Source organism: Phoxinus phoxinus, assembly GCF_949152265.1.
Source record: "Phoxinus phoxinus genome assembly, chromosome: 12".
NCBI classification, from domain to species: domain Eukaryota; kingdom Metazoa; phylum Chordata; class Actinopteri; order Cypriniformes; family Leuciscidae; genus Phoxinus; species Phoxinus phoxinus.
The window spans coordinates 35,774,764-35,797,543 of record NC_136887.1 but is presented as its reverse complement, the minus strand read 5'-3'; the positions used below and the strand labels follow the sequence as shown (position 1 = coordinate 35,797,543).

The following is a 22,780-nucleotide window of genomic DNA, read 5'->3' as shown; positions in this document are numbered from 1 at the left end:
GACACCGTTCTAACAGAAAACCCTTAAAGGATTAGTTCACTTTTAAAACAACTTTTGCTGATAATTTCCTCACCCCCATGATTTTTGATGAACACATTTCTCCATATAATGGACGTCAATGGGCCCCAAACGGGTCAAGGTCCAGATGACAGTGAAAGCGCCGCTTCAACGGGCTTTAAACGACACCAGACGATGAATACGGCTCTTATCTAGCGAAACCATCGTCATTTCAAACATAAATAAACAAGTTTAAGTTTTATAAGCACAAGCGCTCGCCTTGCTCTGTTCTGTGATGCGCGTTCGTGACGTCACGTAATACGCAGTTACGCTGTAAAGGTCTCGCTTCTGTGAAAAGTAAAACATTTCTGTCCTGACGAAAATTCGTTTAGGCTTTTTAATATTCCAACACCAGGATACACACACGAGATGGGCATTTTAACCGATAAACTGACACAAAGACATTTGAATATGTGTGTATGGTCCTCCGTCCGCACATCTGTAAACACTGACTCGTCAAGCGTGACCTTTACAGCGTAACTGCGTATTACGTGACGTCACGAACGCGCATCACAGAACAGAGCAAGGCGAGCGCTTGTGCTTATAAAACTTAAACTTGTTTATTTATGTTTGAAATGACGATGGTTTCACTAGATAAGACCCGTATTCATCGTCTGGTGTCGTTTAAAGCCCGTTGAAGCGGCGCTGACACTGTCATCTGGACCTTGACCCGTTTGGGGCCCATTGACGTCCATTATATGGAGAAATGTGTTCATCAAAAACCTTCATTTCTTTTCCACTGAAGAAAGAAAGACATGGACATCTTGGATGACATCGGGGTGAGGAAACTATCAGCAACAGTTTTTTTTAAAGTGAACTAATCCTTTAATGCGATCCGGCTCATTCACACACAACAGTGTTTGGAGCTCTTGAAATATTTTGAAAAATAAGTTCTTCTGCACAAACGTCAAAAATGTGAATCTGTGAAAGCGCTGCATAGGTGAGTGTGTGAGACTCCTCCTTCACCTGTTCTTCTGCTTCTCCATCTTTCCCAGACTCCTCCTCCTCCTTCATCTCTTCGCTCTCCTCCTCCTCTTCCTCAGGGAGGCTGATGTCCATCATCTCGTTCTCTGAGGGATCGTGGGTCGGGTCCGAAGCGCTGGTCTGGATCTGAACATCAGCGCTGGAACTCGCAGCTGGAGGACAACAACACAGATCAGAGAAACTGAGAAAAATCTACTGCTTTATTTATTCCATTTGTTGTCCTTTATTTAAAGGTGCAGTGTGTAATCTTTAGCGGCATCTAGTGGTGAGGTTGCGAACTGCACCCAACAGAAGTTACAGTGGCCGACCGGAAGTGACGTCGTCGTCTGAGACCGCAGAGAGTAGCCAGTTAAACAATGAGGTTTCTTTACAAAGATAGATTAAGAAATTATGTGTACTTATTATTCAGTAAAACGATGTTATTGTGAATATTATTGTGACTTGTTCATCATTGTGTCAGTGTTTTATTAACTGACTTTAGCTCGCTTCGTATCATGAAGAACAACATAGTGACGAAGCGGGTTTGTCCACTCAGGGCCACCGTAGACACATGTGGATGTAAGCGGACCCCGCGGTGTGTGTGTGTGTGTAGAGAGAAATGCCTCTCTAAGCTAATAAAACAATGGTTTATGTAAGATCTTTACACACCACTGAAAACATAGTTATGTATATGATATTGCATTTCTAAATATTACACAGTGCACCTTTAACTAGGGAATTTAAAACTCACTGAGACTAAGAATGTATTTTACAGAACTGTGACAGGAAAACCACAAATGTGCTCACACAAAAAAAAGAGAACAAAAACGAAAATTATAAGTGTAAAATAAAAATATTAGACAAACTTAATATCTTCAGTTATTCAGCTTCTCCAGTAAATGTGTCGTGATGTAAGAATGTTTAGATATTAGTGCTGGAGAACGAGACAGAAACTCTGAAGAAGAACGTCATTATTTGCTGTGATATAATAATATGTGAGATGCTGACCCGCATCATTTCCCTCATCTGTGGTCAGTGGTTCCGGTTCCGGGTTCTCCACAGGAAGGGGCGGAGCTACAGCAGGAAGTTCGTCCTCCTCCACATGGCTGTTGGGAGACAGAAACCTCCGGACGATTCGCTCGACCTGCGGACGAAACGTGTGATGGACCTTCGGATCCACGACCTGAGCCACGATCCGGTCAACTCCCTGCTCCAGCATACCAGACCTGACACACACACACACACACACACAGAAGAGGACGTGAGAGAGAGAGAGACACAGGAGGACAGACGAACGAATGGACAGACAAACAGACAAAAGTACAGACAAAAGTACAGACAAACAGACAAAAGTACAGATAGACAGATGACCAGACAGACAAACGAAAGGACAGACAAACAAACAGACTAAAAGGACAGACAAACAGACAAAAGTACAGACAGACAAATGACCAGACAGACAAACGAAAGGACAGACAGACAGACAGACAAACAAACAAACAAACAAACAAACAGACTAAAAGGACAGACAGACGAACGGACAGACAGACAGACAAAAAGTACAGACAGACAAAAAGTACAGACAGACAAATGACCAGACAGACAAACGAAAGGACAGACAGACAGACAGACAAACAAACAAACAAACAGACTAAAAGGACAGACAGACGAACGGACAGACAGACAGACAAAAAGTACAGACAGACAAATGACCAGACAGACAAACGAAAGGACAGACAGACAGACAGACAAACAAACAAACAAACAGACTAAAAGGACAGACAGACGAACGGACAGACAGACAGACAAAAAGTACAGACAGACAAATGACCAGACAGACAAACGAAAGGACAGACAGACAGACAGACAAACAAACAAACAAACAAACAGACTAAAAGGACAGACAGACGAACGGACAGACAAACAAAAGTACAGATAGACAGATAACCAGACAGACAAACAAAAGGACAGACGAATGGACAGGCAAAAAAAAAACGCATGGACGAACAGACGATAGGACAGACAAATAGACAGACAAACAAACAGACGATCGGACAGACAGACAGACACACTAATAGACACACACACACACACACACACACACACACACACACACACACACACACGTACTGCAGGACCAGTTGTCTGATGCTGTTCCTCAGCTGGTTCTTGTTGAGCTGTGGACTCCAGGTGTGGTTGGCCAGATGATTGGACACGAAGTTATCGACTCGCTGTCGCAAGTGCAGGTACGCCGGCTGAGGAAGAACAACAACACAATAAACTATAACCTTTATCAAACATCAAACATTAAACTATAACCTTATTTATCAAACATCACAGAGTAAACCATAACCTTTATTAAACATCACAGAGTAAACTATAACCTTCTTTAATCAAATATGACCTGAGTTTATCTAGAATAACTTTGATATTGTTAGTAATATTTCAGCTGGACTGAAGCAGGTTTACTTCATTATCCAGACATAATTTATCATACAAATCATGAGTATCAAATATGATCATCAGGCTTTTGAAGAAGGTTTATTTGTTCATCTGTCAATCATCATTGTATTGCATTATTTGGCAGATATTGATATTATTGATCGATATTGATTTAATATTAACCCGTGAGCTGCTAAACTGACATTCAGTTTATGAATTAAAAACTGAGCGGTTTATCACAGGATCGATTATCAATAAATAACGTTACATGATTATTTCTGTGATAGTATCGGACGGTGACATCAGAGACTAGGCACTTCAGATGATACCACGCTATTACTGTGGTTCCTGAGGTAAACTCGTGGTAAACTCGTGTTGTTGTGAAGTAAATGTGTGATTTGCCTTTGTATCCACGTCCGCCAGGCAGTCTCTGCGGAACTGATCGAACAGGCCCTCCGTCTTCAGGTGATTGACAATCATCGACACCAGCTGCGGGTCTCCGGGGTGAAGAGCCGCCATCGCCACACTCGGAACCGACACCAGCAGAACTCGGTCCAGCAGAACCTCCGAAAACAGCAGAACCGCGGATGCGCACTACTGAGGGAGCGACGACCCGGACGTTTATTCCGCACACAGGAAACAGGAGAAGAAGAAAAAGCAAAACAAGCACGGACCTTCAGCGCCATCTAGAGGACACACTGCGAGTTTGATCATTTACAAACTCGCTAAGTAAAATACAAATATTTAAATAATTAGTTAATTAAATTAAAATACATTAATTAAAACATCTTATTAAAAAATATAATAAATAAAATATGTGGTTTAAATTGTTTTTATTAAATAAGTAAATACGTGTATTTAAATAAATAATACATTAATAAATTTGATTAAAATAATACATTATTAAAATAAAATTTGGTTTGACTATATAAAATAAAAGAATAATAAAACTAAATATACAAAACGCGATTTAAATCAAATCAATAAATTAATAAATTGATCAAAATGACATTTGATTTGAAAAATAATGAATAAAGGTATTTGATTGAAATAGTTTGATTAAAATGGTTATTTAAATAAAAATAAATAAAACATTTGATTAAAAATGAACAAAATTAAAAAAAGATATATTTTTAAATAAATAATAAATTGCCTAATACATTTGATTAAAATAAATAAATAAAAATGATTCAAATAAATTATTTTAATTTGAATACATCAACATAAATAACTTTGATCAAACTAAATAAATAACTAAAAGTTGTCTTTAATAAAAATAAGAAAAGTAGTGTTAAAAGTGTAAAAACACATAAATAGTAAAGTCTATTTGGAATGGTAGGCTATATTTACATTTACATTTAATCATTTAGCAGATGCTTTTATCCAAAGCGACTTACAAATGAGAAGAACAACAGAAGCAGTGAAACTAACAAAAGCACAACACTTTGGAAGTGTTCGCATTACTGATCAGAATCAGAATCAGAGTCACTCCATAGACATAGTATTAGTGACTATAGTCACTCAGTACATAATCTGACTAAATGAAAACTGAAACTAAAATCGCAGATCAAAGTGTGTCCGTCAATAGGTTTTCATGTAACGCGTGTGTAACCATAGACTGTAAAAAAAAGAAAGTAATATAGTGATGTAAGGAAAAGATGTGGCAGCGGTGGGATTCGAACCCACGCCCCCGAAGAGACTGGAGCCTTAATCCAGCGCCTTAGACCGCTCGGCCACGCTACCGCTGGAGCAACACTCGATCCTGACCCCTCTCGGCTGCTCCAATCATGACACCCCACGGCCATCGCAGAATGAATTTGGGCAAGAAAGAAAAATACGGGGCCCCTAAAAGGGACATAGCGATGGAAAAAAAATTATGAAATGGGATGCAAAATTATATGTCAGTGCTTTTGCGTTTTATGTTCAAAAGGAAAAAGAAAAATAAAAAGTAAAGAAAAAAAAAAGCTGATGTCTCTTTGCACACATTTTATTGTGGGTGTTGTTAGTGTCACGTGGCGTGTGAGTAGCAATAAGCGCACAATGAATAAACGGAACAGTCTTTCTTTAACAACCTAACATGCAGAGATCGCTGGAGAAGACAGAAACAAAACCACATAACCATAAACCATACCGGACAATGATCCGACAGAACTCGAGGCTACACAGGGAGAGCAAAGCCAGTACGAATGGGTGAATTAAATCAGTGACTAATTAGGGCACAACGTACACAGAACAGAATAGTTTCGGTTTCTGTATTAGAGCTTGCTCTATCTAAACTATAAAAAAAGTCTCTACACAGTTTTCCTGACCTTTCTCCGCCCAGATCATCCTCGTATTCTCAAAAATATCCAGAGGACATTGCGGCACACACTTGAGCTTGTAAGTTGTTCAGGAGTGGTTTCTGTAATTCAGTAAATCCAGTGAAGGTTCGTGTTCTCAGGCTGCTGGCGTTTAAAGACAGATTACTTCACTGAAACCGTAGACATGTAAGTACATTTTCATAGATTTATTCATCATTAATAACATTCAATGTTTTAAAAATGAAAGAAAAGCAACAAAACCTCAGTTTGGGATTGTCGTTTTGTGATCTCAGTGAAAGTACTCACGTGTTATTTTATTTTAGATGAACTTCAAGAATCTTTAGGACTTCTTCTGGATTTTCCTAAATGTCACAGATTCTTTATATCCACCCGTAGCTGATTTTAACTTTTTTTTTTTTTGACTATCATTTAATCTGTCTACTTTAACTCTTTATCTTGCTTCAAATTCGTATCTGTATATTTCTGACTAGTTTATTTTTCCTAAATAGACTTTGCTACTTGATATATATATACTATGATATATTGTGCCAGTTGAAGAAATATATGTCATTTTATGCCATCGTTTCAAAGCAGCTTTACAGAAAATGCATGTGTCTACATCATAATTTAGTGTGCTCTGTTATCAGAGGCGACTGTGTCCATGTAGCCGAATGTTTTTCAGAAATATAGGATATAAAAATGTTGGCTTTCCAATAAAAACAGTCTCTGATAAACTCAGGGAAATCGTCCCCCGCTCTCCCCTAATGTAATGTCTTAATAAAGACGAACAAAGGAGATTTTCGTTGAAAGCTTTAATGCAGAACAGCAGTCATCAGGAACATTAGCTTACACAGCTCTTATATTTCCTCATACACACTTCCTGAACTCTCCTCATTAACCCTGTAAACGCTGATGCTCAAGAACACAGACAGACTGCTGTGCTACAGTATAGTGCTAAACATTTAGAAAAACAGACAAAATGCAGCTTTAAAAGCAGATCTGCCGCATGTCATTTATCAAAAAAGTCTACGCTATATAGAGTATTAGTTTTCCTAGATGTGCCATCAAGTTCATCAGCATAATTAATAATCTACTGGTAATATTCTGCATTATATAATTATATTAGGGCCGGGACTCGATTAAAAAATTTAATCTAATTAATTAGAGGCTTTGTAATAATTTATTAATCGAAATGAATCGCATTTTAATCGCATATAAATATTTGACCTGAGAACAGTGAGAAGTTATTTTTTTCACATGGATTTTTAGTATACCATTGAATAATGACTGAATACATAAGCTTAAAGTCCCTGTAAAGGCAATTCTAAAAAAAAAATCTAAACACATTATAAATGTTAGAAACGTATTGCTAAAACATATTACAAAGACTGTGAACTGCGAAGTACTGAATTATGGAGTTAGACCGTTAAACAGTTTTTCACCATTGCTATTTTCCGGATTTTTTGGGCGGGGCTAAAACGGGGGCTCGATGACGCACTGGAGCCCCTGAGCTCCTGGCCCCGCCCCTACTTGATGACGTACTGGAGCCCCTGCCGTTCTCTCCCTAACAATATAAATAGAGCACATTCGCATCAGTTTGGCGCTCAATCGCGAGTTATTGTCAGTAACGTTATTATTATTGCTACAGCCTACAGTTTGCTAGTTAGCTATGCCTTCGTCACGGAAATGCGTAGGCTACTACCTGGATGCGATCATGTACGAAACAGATCGGTGTCCTTATTTAAATTTCCTTAAAACGATCACATCAAGAAAAGGTGGATTAATTCTGTGAAGAGCCACCTTGATGGAGAGCTGAGGATCACCACCAAAACCCGCCTCTGTAGTGATCATTTTACACGGTATAGTTTTATACATTTTCGTCGGAGACAACTGGGATGCTCTGATAATCCGCTGTTACTGTTGAATGGGGCCGAACAGACTATCTCCCGCCTCGGCCTTCATCCTCCCGTCGCGCCGACAACTGTGCCATCCTCGGCAGTGCGTGCCCACCAATGAGGCTGCCTTGTGTGCTTATGTTATAATTATAGTAGGTAGTCCACAGTAAGTACTAAATTCTGCAACCCTCTAACGTGATTTTTTTTGTTTGTTTATTTATATGATCAATATGATTCCTTAGCCAAGTAATTTAAACTATTATCTGTTCACAAAGCTGTCCCTTCCGACCACAAAAGAGACCGAGTCTTTCATGCATAAAGTCACTCGAGAAGTTGGATGTCAGTCAGACAGGTTTCAGCGCAGCCGGCGGACACGCCCCCAGCGGACGCCCCCAGCAGACACGCCCCCAGCGGACACGCCCCCAGCGGACGCCCCCAGCGGACACGCCCCCAGCGGACACGCCCCCAGCGGACACGCCCCCAGCGGACGCCCCCAGCAGACACGCCCCCAGCGGACACGCCCCCAGCGGACGCCCCCAGCGGACGCCCCCAGCGGACGCCCCCGGCGGACGCCCCCAGCGGACGCCCCCAGCAGACACGCCCCCAGCGGACACGCCCCCAGCGGACGCCCCCAGCGGACACGCCCCCAGCGTTTGAGAGCAGAGACCACTGCTCATTTTTTCAAGATTTTGATAGCTTATTTTATGTACTTGCCGGCTTTTTTGATCATTCAAATTTGGCTGAGTGGCTAATAACACATTTTTCTGTGATATGACAAACTCGGAACACATACTTAATTTTGACTTTACAGGGACTTTAAGCAACACAATATTGTTTATTTTTGTTCAACCAAGTCCAGCAGACCAGTGCTATTTTTGCCATTAAAGGGATAGTTCACTTTGAACTTAATTTTTGATATGTTTTAGCTTAACGTTACCTCAAGGGCATCCAAGATAGGTGTCTTTGTTTCCATATTATTTTCAATTTTGATATTTTTAGGTCAAACCGTTGTTGTCTGACAGTCATATAATGCAGGTCTATGGGGTCCTCCTCAAAGAGCATGCACAGAGTCCAAATTAAACATGATTTAATGACTCGTAAATGTAAGTACACATTGATGGCCTAAGACACGAAACGAGCGGTTTGTGTGAGAAAACGAACAGTATTTATATAGTTTTTACCTCTTGTAACACAGCCACGTCCAACGTGATCTGAGGGCGCGGGCGCTTCCTTCTGTGTGACGTGTGCGCAGACTGGTGCATAGATGTATACACACTAGATTCCGCATTGGCTACGGCAGTTCATTGGAACGAATGTCTTTAATGCGACATCTAGTGTATACATCTATGCACCAGTCTGCGCACACGTCACACAGAAGGAAGCGCCCGCAGATCACGTTGGACGTGGCTGTGTTACAAGAGGTAAAAACTATATAAATACCGTTCGTTTTCTCACACAAACCGCTCGTTTCGTGTCTTAGGCCATCAATGTGTACTTACATTTACGAGTCATTAACCGTTCGCATAATCCGTTCGCTATTGGTGCTCCAGTATAATCGGTCCGCCTAAACTCATCCAGTGAGAAACGTTCCGCGGTGCAAAAATAAGTGCGATTAAAATGCGTTAAAAAAATTGAACGCGTTATTTTTTTGTGTAATTAATTAATCTCAAGTCCCGGCTCTAAATTATATTAATCATTTTGTATTCATCATGTTTTATCCATTACTTTGTCTTACACTCTTCAGTGGTACATTAATAAAGTGATTATAAATTATTTGCAAACTATTAGTTAATTCATAGTTTATAAATAGTATTATTAACAGGCTATCTACAAATATCAAGTTCCCTGCTGTCAGTCACATTCGACGTTACTTCAGTCGTGAACTGATGAATTGGGATCTCCCCAATCATCTTGGAGAGTAAACTAAACGAGCCGATGGACATTGGGGAGCAAGGTTTGCATTAGCACACCCGGCCCGAGAAGTAAATAAGGAATATAAGGAAGCGATCTTGCACACACACATTCAAGCTTTCGCTTCAGAGCCGAGTGTGTGTTGTTCTGCTGTGAGTTAGAAGAAGCTCTTCAATCAAGTGTTGGTGTGACGGCGTGTCAGCGGAGGTCGCTGTTAAAGAGCATTTCCTACACTTTACTGCAGTTCAACTTAAATAAGCACCTGAACACTGCAGACTTTATCTGGTCTTGTAATGTGTGCTGTGGCCATTTCCCCTTCAGCACATAAAGAGCTCATTTCCCTACACTGCAAAAAAAAAAATGTCTTACTACCGATAAGTATTTTTGTCTTGTTTTCAGTCCAAATATCTAAATATTCTTAAATCAAGAAGCATTTACTAGATAAGTAAAATTACATAAGAAATTATGTCTTGTTTCCTACAATTTTTTAAAATTTAAGTGAGTTTTTGCTTAAAACAAGAAAAAGTTATCTGCCAATGGGGTAACACAAAAAATCTTAATTCAAATGGGAAACCCATTGTATCTCTACCCCATACTTCTTGTTTTAAGCTATTTTTTTATTTATTTATCAGGAAACAAGACAGAATTTCTTATGTCATTTGACTTATTTAGTAAATGCTTCTTGATTTAAGAATTTTTAAATGTATGGTCAAACAAGTGAATAATTTTTTTATCTTTTTAAAGATGTCATTCCACCCGTGTTTCTGGATGTGGCCGTTACCTGGCTCCGTCTGACGGCCACGATCGCTGCCTCACGTGTCTTGGCTTAAAGGATGCTGAGGTGGCTTTTGGGTCAGATGACCATCGCGGTGGTGCGGTCGAGACTCAAATACCTCAAATGAGGCGGAGTCCCCTTACCTATACCCCGATCTAGTTCCTCTGCCCAGCTACTCCGGTGAATACATGGGGTGACCTGAGGATCACAGTTGGGGCTCTGACCAACAGCGTCCCGCCCTGGTACCGGTCTTCCCGGAAATGCACGAAGAGGTTACCAAATCATGGAAGGCACCTTTTCTGCCCGAAACTGAGTTGGTGCCTCCTCAACCCTCACCACCCTCGATGGTGGGTGGTGAGGGGTACGTAGAGATCGCCCCTGTGGAGCGAAAGGTAGCGATGCAATAGTATCCTCAAAGCACTGCCGCCTGGTGGAGTAATCCGTGTCTCCCATCTAAGTTCTCGTCCGTGCTTACAGCCAAGGCTTATAAAAAGCCGATGGACTGGCTGCTTCCACCCTGCACGCCGGGGTTCTCCTGCAAGTCCTCCAGGCTAAGGCACTCGAAGAGCTGCACGAGGCTAGTTCTGACACAGGGTTGATGCAGGACCTTGCCCTACATGCAGCAAAACTCACTGTGCAATCCCTTGGGCAGACGATGTGCGCTATCCATGGCTCCACCTGGCAGGTATGAGGGAGACGGTTTCTCGATCTCCCAGACAGGCCTCTTTGGCAACGCAGTCAAGAACTTCCCCCGGCAGTTCTCGGCTGCACAGAAGCAGACGAAGGCCAAGTTCCGCCACATTCTCAAAAAAGAGCAGTTTCCTCTATCTCTGGGTGCCAAGAGGGCACGGATGGCAGTATGCTGGTCGGGATGATGATGATGATGATGATGGACACACGGTAAATACCACTCCTTTGTGTGTCTTTCAAATCAAGTAGAATAGTTCAAACAGTGATGAATTAACATCCAGTGCTGTAACTACAGACATTCCACATATTTTAAATGTAAAAGTACAGTCTTAAGTCATTAGTAAGCTGCAAATACGGTTCAAGTCAGCTTTATTTCTATAGTGCTTTGTACGATACAGATTGTGTCAAAGCAGTTTTATGGTGATAAACAGAATAAATTATGGAATTATGCATTAAACAGATATAAAATAAATAGTAATAATTTGATTGTGTGTTTGTGTTCTTTAATAGGCTGTTGACTACCAAAATGTCCCGGGTTATCAACATGTGGACCAGCTGGCAGAATATCTGGTGGAGCTCCGGGCCCACACAGCCCTCAGCCTGACCAACCCGGAAGCCAACACCATAATTGCTCTTTGGCAGAACCTGGATGACCGGGACAAGGAACGGGTAGTGTATGTTTCTCGACCCCAGAATAGACTGTTGAGTGGACGCTTCAGAGTACCAAAGAAGCCCACTCACCCTGGAGTAGAGCGCACCACCAGATGTGTGCTGGGTGCAGGCAGTGCACCTGCTCAGTGGCCTGACTGTTGCCGTCTGGTGGAGAACATGTTCATCAGGCTTTGCACTATCCACCCAAGCCCAAAAAGAAAAGGCAAAGGAACCCTGTCAAGATGGTCTCTGATCCTGCAAGAGTATCACAGGATAAGGCAGCTTGTACTGGGCAACAGCTTGGTGATGGGAGGAACATCAATGCAGCTGGTGGAGGTTAACCAGAACACCCTGATTCAGTGGTACAACAACAGACAGAAAAAGCAGGAGCTGTCTGTGCTGCTTCAGGGCATTCAGTTGCCTCAGCCCCTCCCTGAAGCTCACGAGCCTCTCCAGGTTGCCAAACGTCTACGGACTGAGCCAGAACAACCAGGGGAGCAGCACCGGTACAAGCTACCAGAGAGCACAGCTGGTCAGGCAAAGCAGAGGCAGACTTCTGTTCGGCAACCCCCTCTCAGACCCAAGGAACCAGCGCAGAGTCAGATGTTGGCCACACCTTCAGCACCTGGAGCATCACTGCAGATGGTACCGACTCCAAGTATAGTTATACAGGCAGCACCAGGTTTCCAGGCTGCGCCAATGTTTCAGGGTGTGCCAATGTTTCAGGGTGTGCCAATGTTCCAGGGAGTGCAAATGGTCCATGGAATCCCGATGGTACAAGGAGTCCAGATGTTCCAAGGAATGCCAATGATGCAGCCGCTGTTACAGCCTACAGTGGTGCAGGGCACCAGCTCACAGCCTGCTGCACCATCTGCCAATACAGGAGCCATGCCCAAGAGACCCTACAGGAGAACTGTAGAGGCCAACACTTGTAAAAAATGCGGGCTTTTTAAAACAAGTGCAACAGGACATAGCCAGTACAGGGGCAGGGTGTACTGTCCACAGACTGAGACTGTTACTAAAGAAGTGTGGTTAGAGGAAATGCGGAGAACCATTTCCAAATAATGTATATATTTGTATGTACAGTATATAACATTGTATATAGTGTGAACAGTTGTAATACCTGTGTTAAATGGTATTAAGCATTTAAAAAAATGTTTTATACATTTTAAATTTGTATTACCTTTCATTTAACTTATTTATTTTTAAAACATGTTATTTAACATTTTATTTAATATTCATTACTGTTCTGTTGGCATAATTGTAAAATAAAAACAAATTGTTAAGTGATTTTTTTTTTTTTACTTTTACTTTCAAATAACATTTCCTCAGTATACTGCAACATAACATTTTTATATAAAAAGATAATTTGTACATTTTGTTATTCTTGCGACAGACATTTTTCAGCATTTTAGTTACTATTTAATAAATAACATTATTTTTCATGAGAATATCAAAAAACATAACAAACAAATTACATATGTATAATTTATTAACACTGGAACAGTATGCATTCAAAAAGAATGCTTATTTAATTAAATAATAAATATTACAAAAAGTTGTCTTTATCTGGATTCGAACCCACGTCTTGTTGATGACCTGCAATAGAAAACCGTGTAATATAAATGCGTGATTTTACCACACGAAGAAACCGGAAATTGTATCAAGACCTATGCTTTAAGGAAGGCGTATCTCTGAACGTCACAGTTCACCCTTTCTTACGTCACAGTTCACCCTTTCTTTTCTTCATTTTTTCTTTCTCTTCTTCCCCTTCTCCTTTTCTTCCCTTCTTCCCCATCTTTGTTGGACTATTGTTCCCCAGCTTTAATCCAGCGCCTTAGACCGCTCGGTCACGCTACCGCCGGAGCAGCACGCGACCATGACCGGTTTCGGGTAGTCCAATCACTACACCCCATGACCACCGCGGAAAGAATTTGGCCAAGAAAGAAAAATGCACGGTACCTGACTGAGGACTATTTCTATTCTATTTTTCTCAGTTATTTTGCTTTATTTCCAGACTCAATCATTACCTTGTTCTTATAGTAGACACGTTCGCAGTCTTCAAAAACGGTGATTTAAAACTCTTGACAAAACTAAAAGACGTAAATGATGTATTCTAAATAAAAGACACAGATTGCACTGAATGTCAGCTTGCTTATTTTGCTCAAGGATTTATTAAGGTCCACACATCACATGTCATGTAAACTAGAAATATGCTTAGAACTACAGATCTGGAGCTGTCGTTGCAACACAACTACGCGATGCTGTTTGCGAAAGTTCATTGGAACGATGGTTTCGGGAAACATTGACTCGTTGACCTATACCAGGAACTTACTAACGATATCTTTCGGGAAACACACCCCAGAATAGTTCCCGTTTCTGTATCATCTAGCTCTATAAAAAGCCCAGTCAAATCAAGGGAAGGTTCGTGTTCTCAGGCTGCTGGCATTTGAAGACCGATTAGGCTACTTTTACTGACACAGTAGACATGTAAGTACATTTCATAGATTTATTCACCATTAATAGCATTTAATGTATAACAGTTTTAAAAATGAAAAGAAAGCAAAAACCAGGGTATCTGCACATTTTTTAAAGTCAAATTTAAGGCTTTTTAAGACCTTTTTAAGACCTGAATAAATCAAAATTAATACCGTACATTAGGGGTTTGCAATATTAACAAAAATATATCTCGATATTTTCAAAATTGTGTTGATAATAATTAGAGATATTTTACTGATTTTGTACTGGTACCATGGCTGGTGTAGGCCTGTTGTTGACAGCAGACTCACAAAGATATTAATATTTAACATATTCTATCTATGCAGTGGTCAGTTCACAGTAGTGACTGAAATAAATTTTATTAAGGGGCAATATTTGCACCTTAAATTGATTTCCAGGGGCATTTTCACCTAAATATGGAAATTATTTCTAAACGTATTTAGAGGTATGCATCACCTTTTATGTCAAATTCTAACATTCAAATTAAATTCTATTAGAATAACACAGTACCACTGTCAAATTAAATAATTAAATTAAAAACCATCCTTGCAGTGCAGAGGTGACACAGAAGCGGCATCCGAACTGGCATTACTATATTTACACTTAATTTGCAATTGCATAAATAAAGCTATTCAATATTTAAACATGAAATTATTTATAATTGTAACATTTTAATTAAAGGGTACTTTAAATATGCAACTAAACCCGCCAGTAGGTGGCAGTAAGTCACTGTCTTAATAAGCGAGTTGTTGGAGTTTTATTCAACCGATTTGTTCAAACGGCCGATTCATTCATTGAATCAAATGATTCGTTCAAAACGCGGGTTTCAGTTTTTAACAGTTTTAAAAAAAGAATCGCTGTCTGTTGGACATTATGAAATTCTCGTCGGCGAAATAATTAATTTAACTGTTGTATAAAATAAATAGCACATTTGCAATTGTGCACAGGAAAACGGCACTCTTGCTCGTGATATTCTAATATAACAACATAATATGATATAAATATAATAAGACAAAAACTCATTTGGGGACATACCTAAAACTGCACTGACACATCACGCAGTGAAAGCATGAGAGACAAACGCGATGTCAGCTCGAACTCGCGGTGCCTCGTACGCTTAAAACAATGATTACAATATCATCATAGTTCATAGACAATCCTAAGCACAAAGAATGAACTTACTGAACTGACATTTACTCGATCTCTTATCCTCTCCTCTCTCTTGCGTGCAGGAGACAGACGCAGGCTAATACGCTGCCGTAAATGACGCGAATTGTCACGTGAACAAGCAAATCCACAAAGATAGAATAATAAAAATAATACGTACGCTAATTAGATAGTTTTCATTTTGAAAGCATTTAGATACGTCGTCAAAGTGTCATCTAAAATTTAAGACCTTTCATAGGTAAAAAGACTTTTCATAAGTAAAAATAAGACTTTAAGACTTTTTAAGGCCTATATAGTAAGCCTATATTTTTTATATCCACCCGCTGGTTTTAACTGGTTTTTTTTACTAAGCTACTTATTTATTCTCCTGTCTACTTTAACATGTTTATCGTGCTTCAAATTCTTATCTGTATTTCTGACTAGTTTTATTTTTCCTAATTAGATTCCTAATTTCCTAAATAGAGTTTGTTGTTTGAGTAGGCCTAGCTACTCCGGTTGTAGAGCATTTATAACATCCCACGGCATGATAACATCAGGCATGCATTACTGTAATCTTTAGATGATATATTGGCCATTTGAACAAATATATGTCATCATATGCCATTGTTTCAAAGCAGCTTTAAATATATACAATTTTGGCTTTCTAATAAAAACAGTCTCTGATAAACTCAGGGAAATGGTCCCCCGCTCTCCCCTAATGTAATGTCTTAATAAAGACAAAAAAGGAGATTTTTGTTGAAAGCTTTAATGCAGAACAGCAGTCATCAGGAACATTAGCATACGCAGCTCTTATATTTCCTCATACGCACTTCCTGAACTCTCCTCATTAACCCTGTAAACGCTGATGCTCAAGAACACAGCAATCACAACTATTATGAACAGACTTCTGCACTACAATATAGTGCTATATATGCATGAGTTCAATTACAGTATAAAATACAACATTACTTGTTAAGGCAATTTTTAAAAAACTGATGAAATGCAGCTTTAAAAATAACTGCAGACAGATCTGCCACGTGTCATTTATCAAAAAAGTCTACGTTATATATTATATTAGTTGTCTATGGAAGTAAAATAATGACAAATGTTTTTGAAATAAAAAAGCCTGTTGAATTGCACTACTTGGAAAAAAAATATGCATTGCATTAACCATGCTTGCATTTTAATGCATTGTATTTTTAGGCCTCGCATTTTTATGGGCTGAAATTCAACATGGTTGTATATTTAAGCTGTGAATATTACAATTCAAAACATTTCAAACACATTTTCATTCATAAAAATTCAATAATCCATTTTCACCTTTCATATTTCCCTTCCAAAATATTCAAACTGTTAAAAAATACAACCTATAATATTCAACGGGCAATTTTCGGTCCACTTTATTTCGCTTTACAAATTCGCTTCCACAAATTCAGTGGTTCAAATTCGACAGTAAATTCAACAGTGACCTCCAGGAACTGCAGGAAAAGCAGTAGATTACCGAGCATAATCTCCATCTGCTGTTAATCTACCTCACCAGCAGGGGGTGCAAGCGCGTGTTGTTGACGAAGACCAGAGCAACAGTTAGAGCAAGCCATTCATTCATTCATAAAACTGATTTTTAGAAATGTAAGTGTATTTGTGATTATTATGAGGGCTGCTTTCATGTTTAATTCAGTGTCTTCACGGTCCCTGTGTAGTCTACATCTTTCTCTACCGTGAACAAGATTACAATGTTATTACATATATTTCTCTTGGTTGTTTTGCCTTAACTTTATATCGCGACGATGTGCTGCAGTACTGGGGTTTCCCTCAATAATTCAGGATTGCTGGACATATAAAACGCTTAACGTATCCTAATGGACTATTGATATAGTGATATAAAAGACCAAACTCGCACCTTATTGACAAGGCTAATGCTACTTCTAACAGTATAGGACTTCCTTGCCCACCACCCCTATTGAAACCCGTCGGGGTTATTGTCACCACCGATTCTGCAGGTATGCGCTCTGTCCATTTTTCAGCAACACGCACAACGGATTTTCTGTTCACAGTACATGTCTGGACTTTCTGGAAAACATGTCTCCACTCAGAACCTAATTTTCCCCCTAATGTGGTGTCAAATTCTGCTTGGACCAGCTGTCCACATCGGCTTATTATATTCTTTCCTATGATACATGGTACTGTGTTGCCAGAGCTAGAGATGTCTTTGACCACTAGGAAACCACAATTCGGCATCTTAATTCCCTCTGCCTCCACCTCAAGCTCTAAATAACCCAGGTAAGGTATATCAAGACCATTGGCCACTGTGAGCTTTAGCCAGCCAGCCATGGAGAGAATATCATCATCTTTACCACTCGAACGGTCTCTGAAAAACTGCTCATTTACGGTGCTAACCTGACTTCCTGTGTCCAATAGGCCTTTAGTGGTGACGCCACAAATTGAAAGGTCTACTACAGGACATGTGCCAACAGCACGTTGCAATAACTGGTCACGGGTTGGAGGTGTGTCTTTTGAGTCGGTATGTCTCCCCCAAATTGCCTGACTCACAACAACCGAGGGCTCCCGTTGCCCTGGGAGTCAGAGGATACAGGCCTAACTGCTCTAGCGCTCTGCTTCTGAGGGCAATTCTTTGCCACATGTCCAGCGACTTGACACTTGAAGCATATTGGTTGTCCATCCTCAGTGAATTTTGGCTGTGTTTTTGGCCTAAAGGTTTCTACTCTTGTACTACCCCCCTTACAGTCAGATTTTTTACGGCTTGAGTGAGTTCACTAATTGCTTTGTTCGGCTACCACTTCGAGAACATCCTCTAATGTGACACTTTTTCTCTCTTGCACCCTGAGAACTGAACATTGTGTCATATTAGTACTACACCGAGACTTAGTAGTTTTCGCTGGGGGCTCTTCTACGAACCAAAGCTGCGCTTCATCTCGCACCTCTATCATAGTACACCTGGGGTGGTCTCTTACAAATTTAAGAAGCTCTCTTCGAAGTGATGGGTCGCGGACACCTTCAACAAATTGATCTCTCAATGCCACCCCTTCGTTCGCAATAGCATTAGGAGAACATTTAGAAACTAAGCCGAGGGCTTGTGACAGAGCATGAGAAAAGTCTCTAATGTTTTCCCCCTCTAGTTGTTTCCGACTGTAAAAACAGTGGAGGAGCTGAGGTGCGCTGTGTCTATCTCTAAACGCCGCCCTGAGGTACTCAAACAAATCGTGAACCTCATCATCAGTAGCACTGCGAAGACGTACCTCTTCCAAGGCTGTACCCCTTAACAGAGACATAACAAAATCATACTGATCTTGGTCAGACTGGTGCCTAACACGCAGCACCAGCTCAACTTCCTCTATAAAATTATCAACTGACCAACCATCTTTCTCCATATCACCGTGGTATGTGCCTTTCTCTCGGGACATACACATAAGACTTCTGATTCAGTGAGGAAATCGCAGCCATTGCTTGATCATGTTTACTTTGCAACTCTCTAATTTGCTCTGTTAAATTAGCTCCGCTATGGTCATCATCTGGGTCTGACATTGTAAAATCTCACGTCCTTACAAGTCTCTATGCAAAGCTCTGAAAAGGATAAGTGCTTGTTGAAGTCCTTCCAATCTGATGCAACACTGTCGAACAGTTTCTTTTAACCCCTGGCGATGAGATCCAGCTGGGCCCTCCACGATGATCCGTCTCTTTCCTCGCCACAGCCGTTCTTCCTCGCCTGCAGAAATCTTCAGTCTCCTCTTCACCACTACCGTATTAATGCACTGCACTTTTTCTTAATTGCACACACCAATGAAAAAAAATTCCACATAAAGAGCTTATTTCCCTACACTGCAAAAAATGCTTTTCTTACTTAGTATTTTTGTCTTGTTTCCAGTCCAAATATCTAAATATTTTTAAATCAAGAAGCATTTACTAGATACATAAAATTAAGAAATTCTGTCTTGTTTCCTGAAAAAATTAATAGTGAGTTTTTGTTTAAAACAAGATTTTGTTTTTGTTTTAAGCAGTCAGATATCTCTCTTTCAGACTGAAGCTGCTCATCAGATCCAGTGCTGACACACACGTCTAGGTGAGTATGTCTCTAATAAAGAGCGTTCGGAGCTCATATGAAGACCTGTATTTGTGTTCATGTTCTCATGGGTGTAAGCCATTTTTACACGATTTAAGAATATTTCATAAATAAAAAGTCTTCTGAAGTAAATTTTACTTGCCATTTTGTTACCATACTTTTTTAAACAGACATGTATTTGTAGTGTAACCTTGTAAGCAAGAAGTCGACAAAACAGCTAAAAATATGTACGAAGGGTAGACATAATTAATGTAAAGATGCATAAAGATTTCTGGTGAAGTGATTGCAAAAGTATTGTAATGTGTTCAGAAAGACAAACAAATGAGATTTTCGTTGAAAGCTTTAATGCAGAACAACAGTAACATCAGGAACATTAGCCTACACAGCTCTTATATTTTCTCATACGCACTCCCTAAACTCTCCTCATTAACCCTGTAAATGCTGATGCTGAAGAAAACAGCAAATCACAACTATTACAGACAGACTATATACAGGAGTGCTGAGAGAAAAAATCTCTCGTCCTCATATGTGACCTTGAATAATTTAAAGAGTGTGGCAAAAAATAGCTCAAAATTCTAAGTTTTTTTTTATTATTATCCTGTGTTGCAGGTTAAGGCAAAATGGAAGGTATTATTCCCAGGCACAAAGAAAAAGGAGTTGATTTCTGTGGATCAAAGGATTACTACTATATAATCCGCTCTGATCTTGGCTGCTATATGAGGTCCAGTGATTTCCACAAAGGGTCAGACCTCAGTATTCATGCCCTGCACCCCGCCTGCCGACATGGAGACCATTACTTTGCTGACAAAAATGACCAGTTTTACATCATTAAGGGTGACGACTACCGCAGAGTCACTTACCTGTCAAAAGACAATGATTCTGCAGTCTTCACCCTCCATGCCAAGTGTCGGGGCGGAGACCATTACCTGGGAGCCTTTGGCTGGTTTTACATCATCTTCCAGGACAAGGGCACTTACAGAAGAACAACAGACCTGAGTAAAGACTCCGATTCTGATGAAATTACCCTGCATCCCAATTGCAGAGATTACTGGTTACTTGGTCTCTATTACTGGGGTGATCTAAAACACTTCTACTTCCTCAAGCCAACCTCAAACTGGGGAGTTGAATACTACAAAGGTACCAACTTCAACAAAGACGAGTGCACTGCTGTCTATTCCGTTCACCCCGATGTCCTGAACTTCCTGCCAGGCGGGCTGTCCATAACCATCGGCCCAGCATTCGGCAAGTGGGTGAACATTAAAAGTTTTAGTAATGACAGTCCCACACCAGTGTCATGGCAAAATAAAATTACTAAAAAGGTTGGCTACAATAAGGAGAAGATGTCCCAGATGACACGCAACTGGAAGATAGCAGCGTCAGTTACGATCACAGCTGGAAAACTTGCAGTGTTAATTGCACAGTTGCTGTTCTCCCTTACGGCAGAATACGGAGGTTCAAGTGTGAACGCTGAGAAGGAAAACAGGAATGAAGAGACTACGGTGGAAGAGCAACTAACATTTCAGCTGAACCCAAACGAGAGTCTGTATGCGTGGCAGTACCAGCTGGGTTTCGGATCAGAACCGGTGTTGTTCTGCAAGGATTTGAAGATCACCAATAAGCCGGACCCCCCGACTGAAGTCCCGCTGCCGCCTGCCTAACACGGCTTCAAGAAGATACCTTAACTCTGACTTCTCAAGCAATCATCCATATATCTGCAGCAAGAGTTGCTTTAAAAACAGACAGAGAGGAGGCTGGCATTGAATAGCAGATATATATCGGTTTTCCTATAACAGTATGAAATACAACATTACTCATTATAGCAATTTAAAGGTCCCATATAGTCAAAACTGATATTTCCTGGCTTTTTTCATGATAAAAGATGTCTAGGGGCTATGAAACTACCATATAAGTTTCAAAACAGTCAATCCACAGACAAATGCACACAGCCTGAATAAAGTAGCTGTGCCTTTTCACGAGCCGTTGTGACTTCCGTATAAAAATGTGACTTGTTATGGAAATTTTACTTTTAATGATTCTTTTACTTTTACTTTTTAAGAACTCCTTTACTTTTATATGTGTACAACTTTTATTAACATTGGAGATTCATTTATACTCATAAGCATTTAATGGAATATAATCAAAAGTACATTATTAAAGATATGTAACCAAGCCTTTAGAAATAAGTTAGAACAGGCCTGAAAGGACAAGATGTACTCTGGGTCATATGTCTGTATGAAAAAAAAATTGTGTACTCCAAATAACCTTTTGTACTTTTAGGTGTGAAAATATGTGTGTGCGTAGTTTCGAGCAGCCACGAGATCTGCAGCTTAAAACAGGAAACTTGGGCATTGTGCTGTCTGATGGAATTTATGATGCACATTAATTCCATGAGCTAAGACGTCTGGGGGGAGAGGTAACATGAGTGTTTTTTCTATAGAATCTCAGGGTATAAATACCTAAGTGGGGGCACTGGCTTTTTGCCTTCTCATGTCAGACGCTGTCTGTGTGGGAACGTCTTATTTCATGCATGAAATAAAATACTTTGTTTAACTTTTGAGAATCGACTTTTGTCTCCTTCATCCAGGTTTTAATATTGATAAATTTCCACAGCAGACTTCAGAACTACTCAGTCACAGCAACAACAACAACACGGAAACATGTCGAGAAAATGCTGTTCAGTCGATGGATGTCAAGAAATTGCACAGGCTTCTGAACAACATTAATATAAGAGACCAGTGGCTAATGTTTATTTATTCAGAAATACCACAGCAATTTAGTTTGACCTTAGCCGTCTGTTCTGCACATTTCACAAGTGACGGCTTCATCAATCTTCTTCAAACGGCTTCTTCAAACAAGCAACATACACATCTCTGCTACAAATGAATATTTTTCTAGGACCTTCCATTTTCGTACAGTTGCACTAAAAGTGACAGAAGTACAAATGTTACAACTTACCCCATATGCGGGGTTAATTGTAACAGACAGAGGGGTTAGTTGTAACACTTGTGTGTAACACACATAATTCAGTACTATTTTATCTGTATAGTTTGATATTGTTTGTACATCTGTATAGATAGATATCCATACGTCCATCCCTCATCCTTCTATTATGGATCAATATCATAGATAGAGATATAGGAAAGGGCTGCACAGTTTTGCAATAAATAAATAAAATCATCAAATATTGTAATTGCAATTGAATCATATTTGTGTGTGGCAGCTGCATGCAAAATTATTAATATGAATAATAACAGAAATAATTAAAGCTGCTAGCAGCATTTGAGTGGGGTTCAAGCATTTAAGGCCTTTAAGCACATAAGCATTAAAGACATTAAAGGTATTGTAGAAGATTTTTTCGCATTTTAGAAAAGAT

General features: G+C 40.0%; 3 protein-coding genes across 5 annotated transcripts in view; 2 read left to right on the top strand and 1 right to left on the bottom strand.

Annotated features, from left to right (window-relative positions):
• bod1l1 (biorientation of chromosomes in cell division 1-like 1) overlaps positions 1–4,143 on the bottom strand; it is a 32,734-nt gene extending 28,591 nt beyond the window's left edge. For both annotated transcript variants that reach the window (XM_079631593.1, XM_079631594.1), the window contains exons 1-4: positions 3,865–4,143; positions 3,151–3,275; positions 2,029–2,246; positions 1,024–1,193 (exon numbers count right to left, since the gene is read on the bottom strand). In XM_079631593.1, coding sequence (XP_079487719.1) covers positions 1,024–1,193; positions 2,029–2,246; positions 3,151–3,275; positions 3,865–3,981 — 630 coding nt within the window. In that variant the 5' untranslated portion in view covers positions 3,982–4,143. The remainder of the gene's footprint in view (positions 1–1,023; positions 1,194–2,028; positions 2,247–3,150; positions 3,276–3,864) is intronic.
• Positions 4,144–5,467: 1,324 nt separating this feature from the next.
• On the top strand, positions 5,468–13,826 carry LOC307008625 (uncharacterized protein). Of its 2 annotated transcripts, XM_079631596.1 has the most exons (5): positions 5,516–5,948; positions 10,313–11,243; positions 11,544–12,374; positions 12,411–13,372; positions 13,743–13,826. In XM_079631596.1, exons 2-4 carry the CDS (start codon positions 11,031–11,033, stop codon positions 12,747–12,749), a joined length of 1,383 nt encoding a protein of 460 aa, XP_079487722.1. In that variant the 5' UTR covers positions 5,516–5,948; positions 10,313–11,030; the 3' UTR covers positions 12,750–13,372; positions 13,743–13,826. The 2 variants fall into 2 exon arrangements, with proteins under 2 accessions (XP_079487721.1, XP_079487722.1); XM_079631595.1 differs by having other exon boundaries at positions 5,468–5,948; positions 11,544–13,372; positions 13,743–13,822.
• Positions 13,827–14,110: 284 nt separating this feature from the next.
• Positions 14,111–21,963, top strand: LOC307008626 (uncharacterized protein). The gene is made up of 3 exons (XM_079631597.1): positions 14,111–14,174; positions 19,365–19,407; positions 20,017–21,963. The coding sequence occupies exon 3, from the start codon at positions 20,028–20,030 to the stop codon at positions 21,063–21,065; it is 1,038 nt and encodes a 345-aa protein (XP_079487723.1). The 5' UTR covers positions 14,111–14,174; positions 19,365–19,407; positions 20,017–20,027; the 3' UTR covers positions 21,066–21,963.
• The last annotated feature ends 817 nt before the right edge of the window (positions 21,964–22,780 follow it).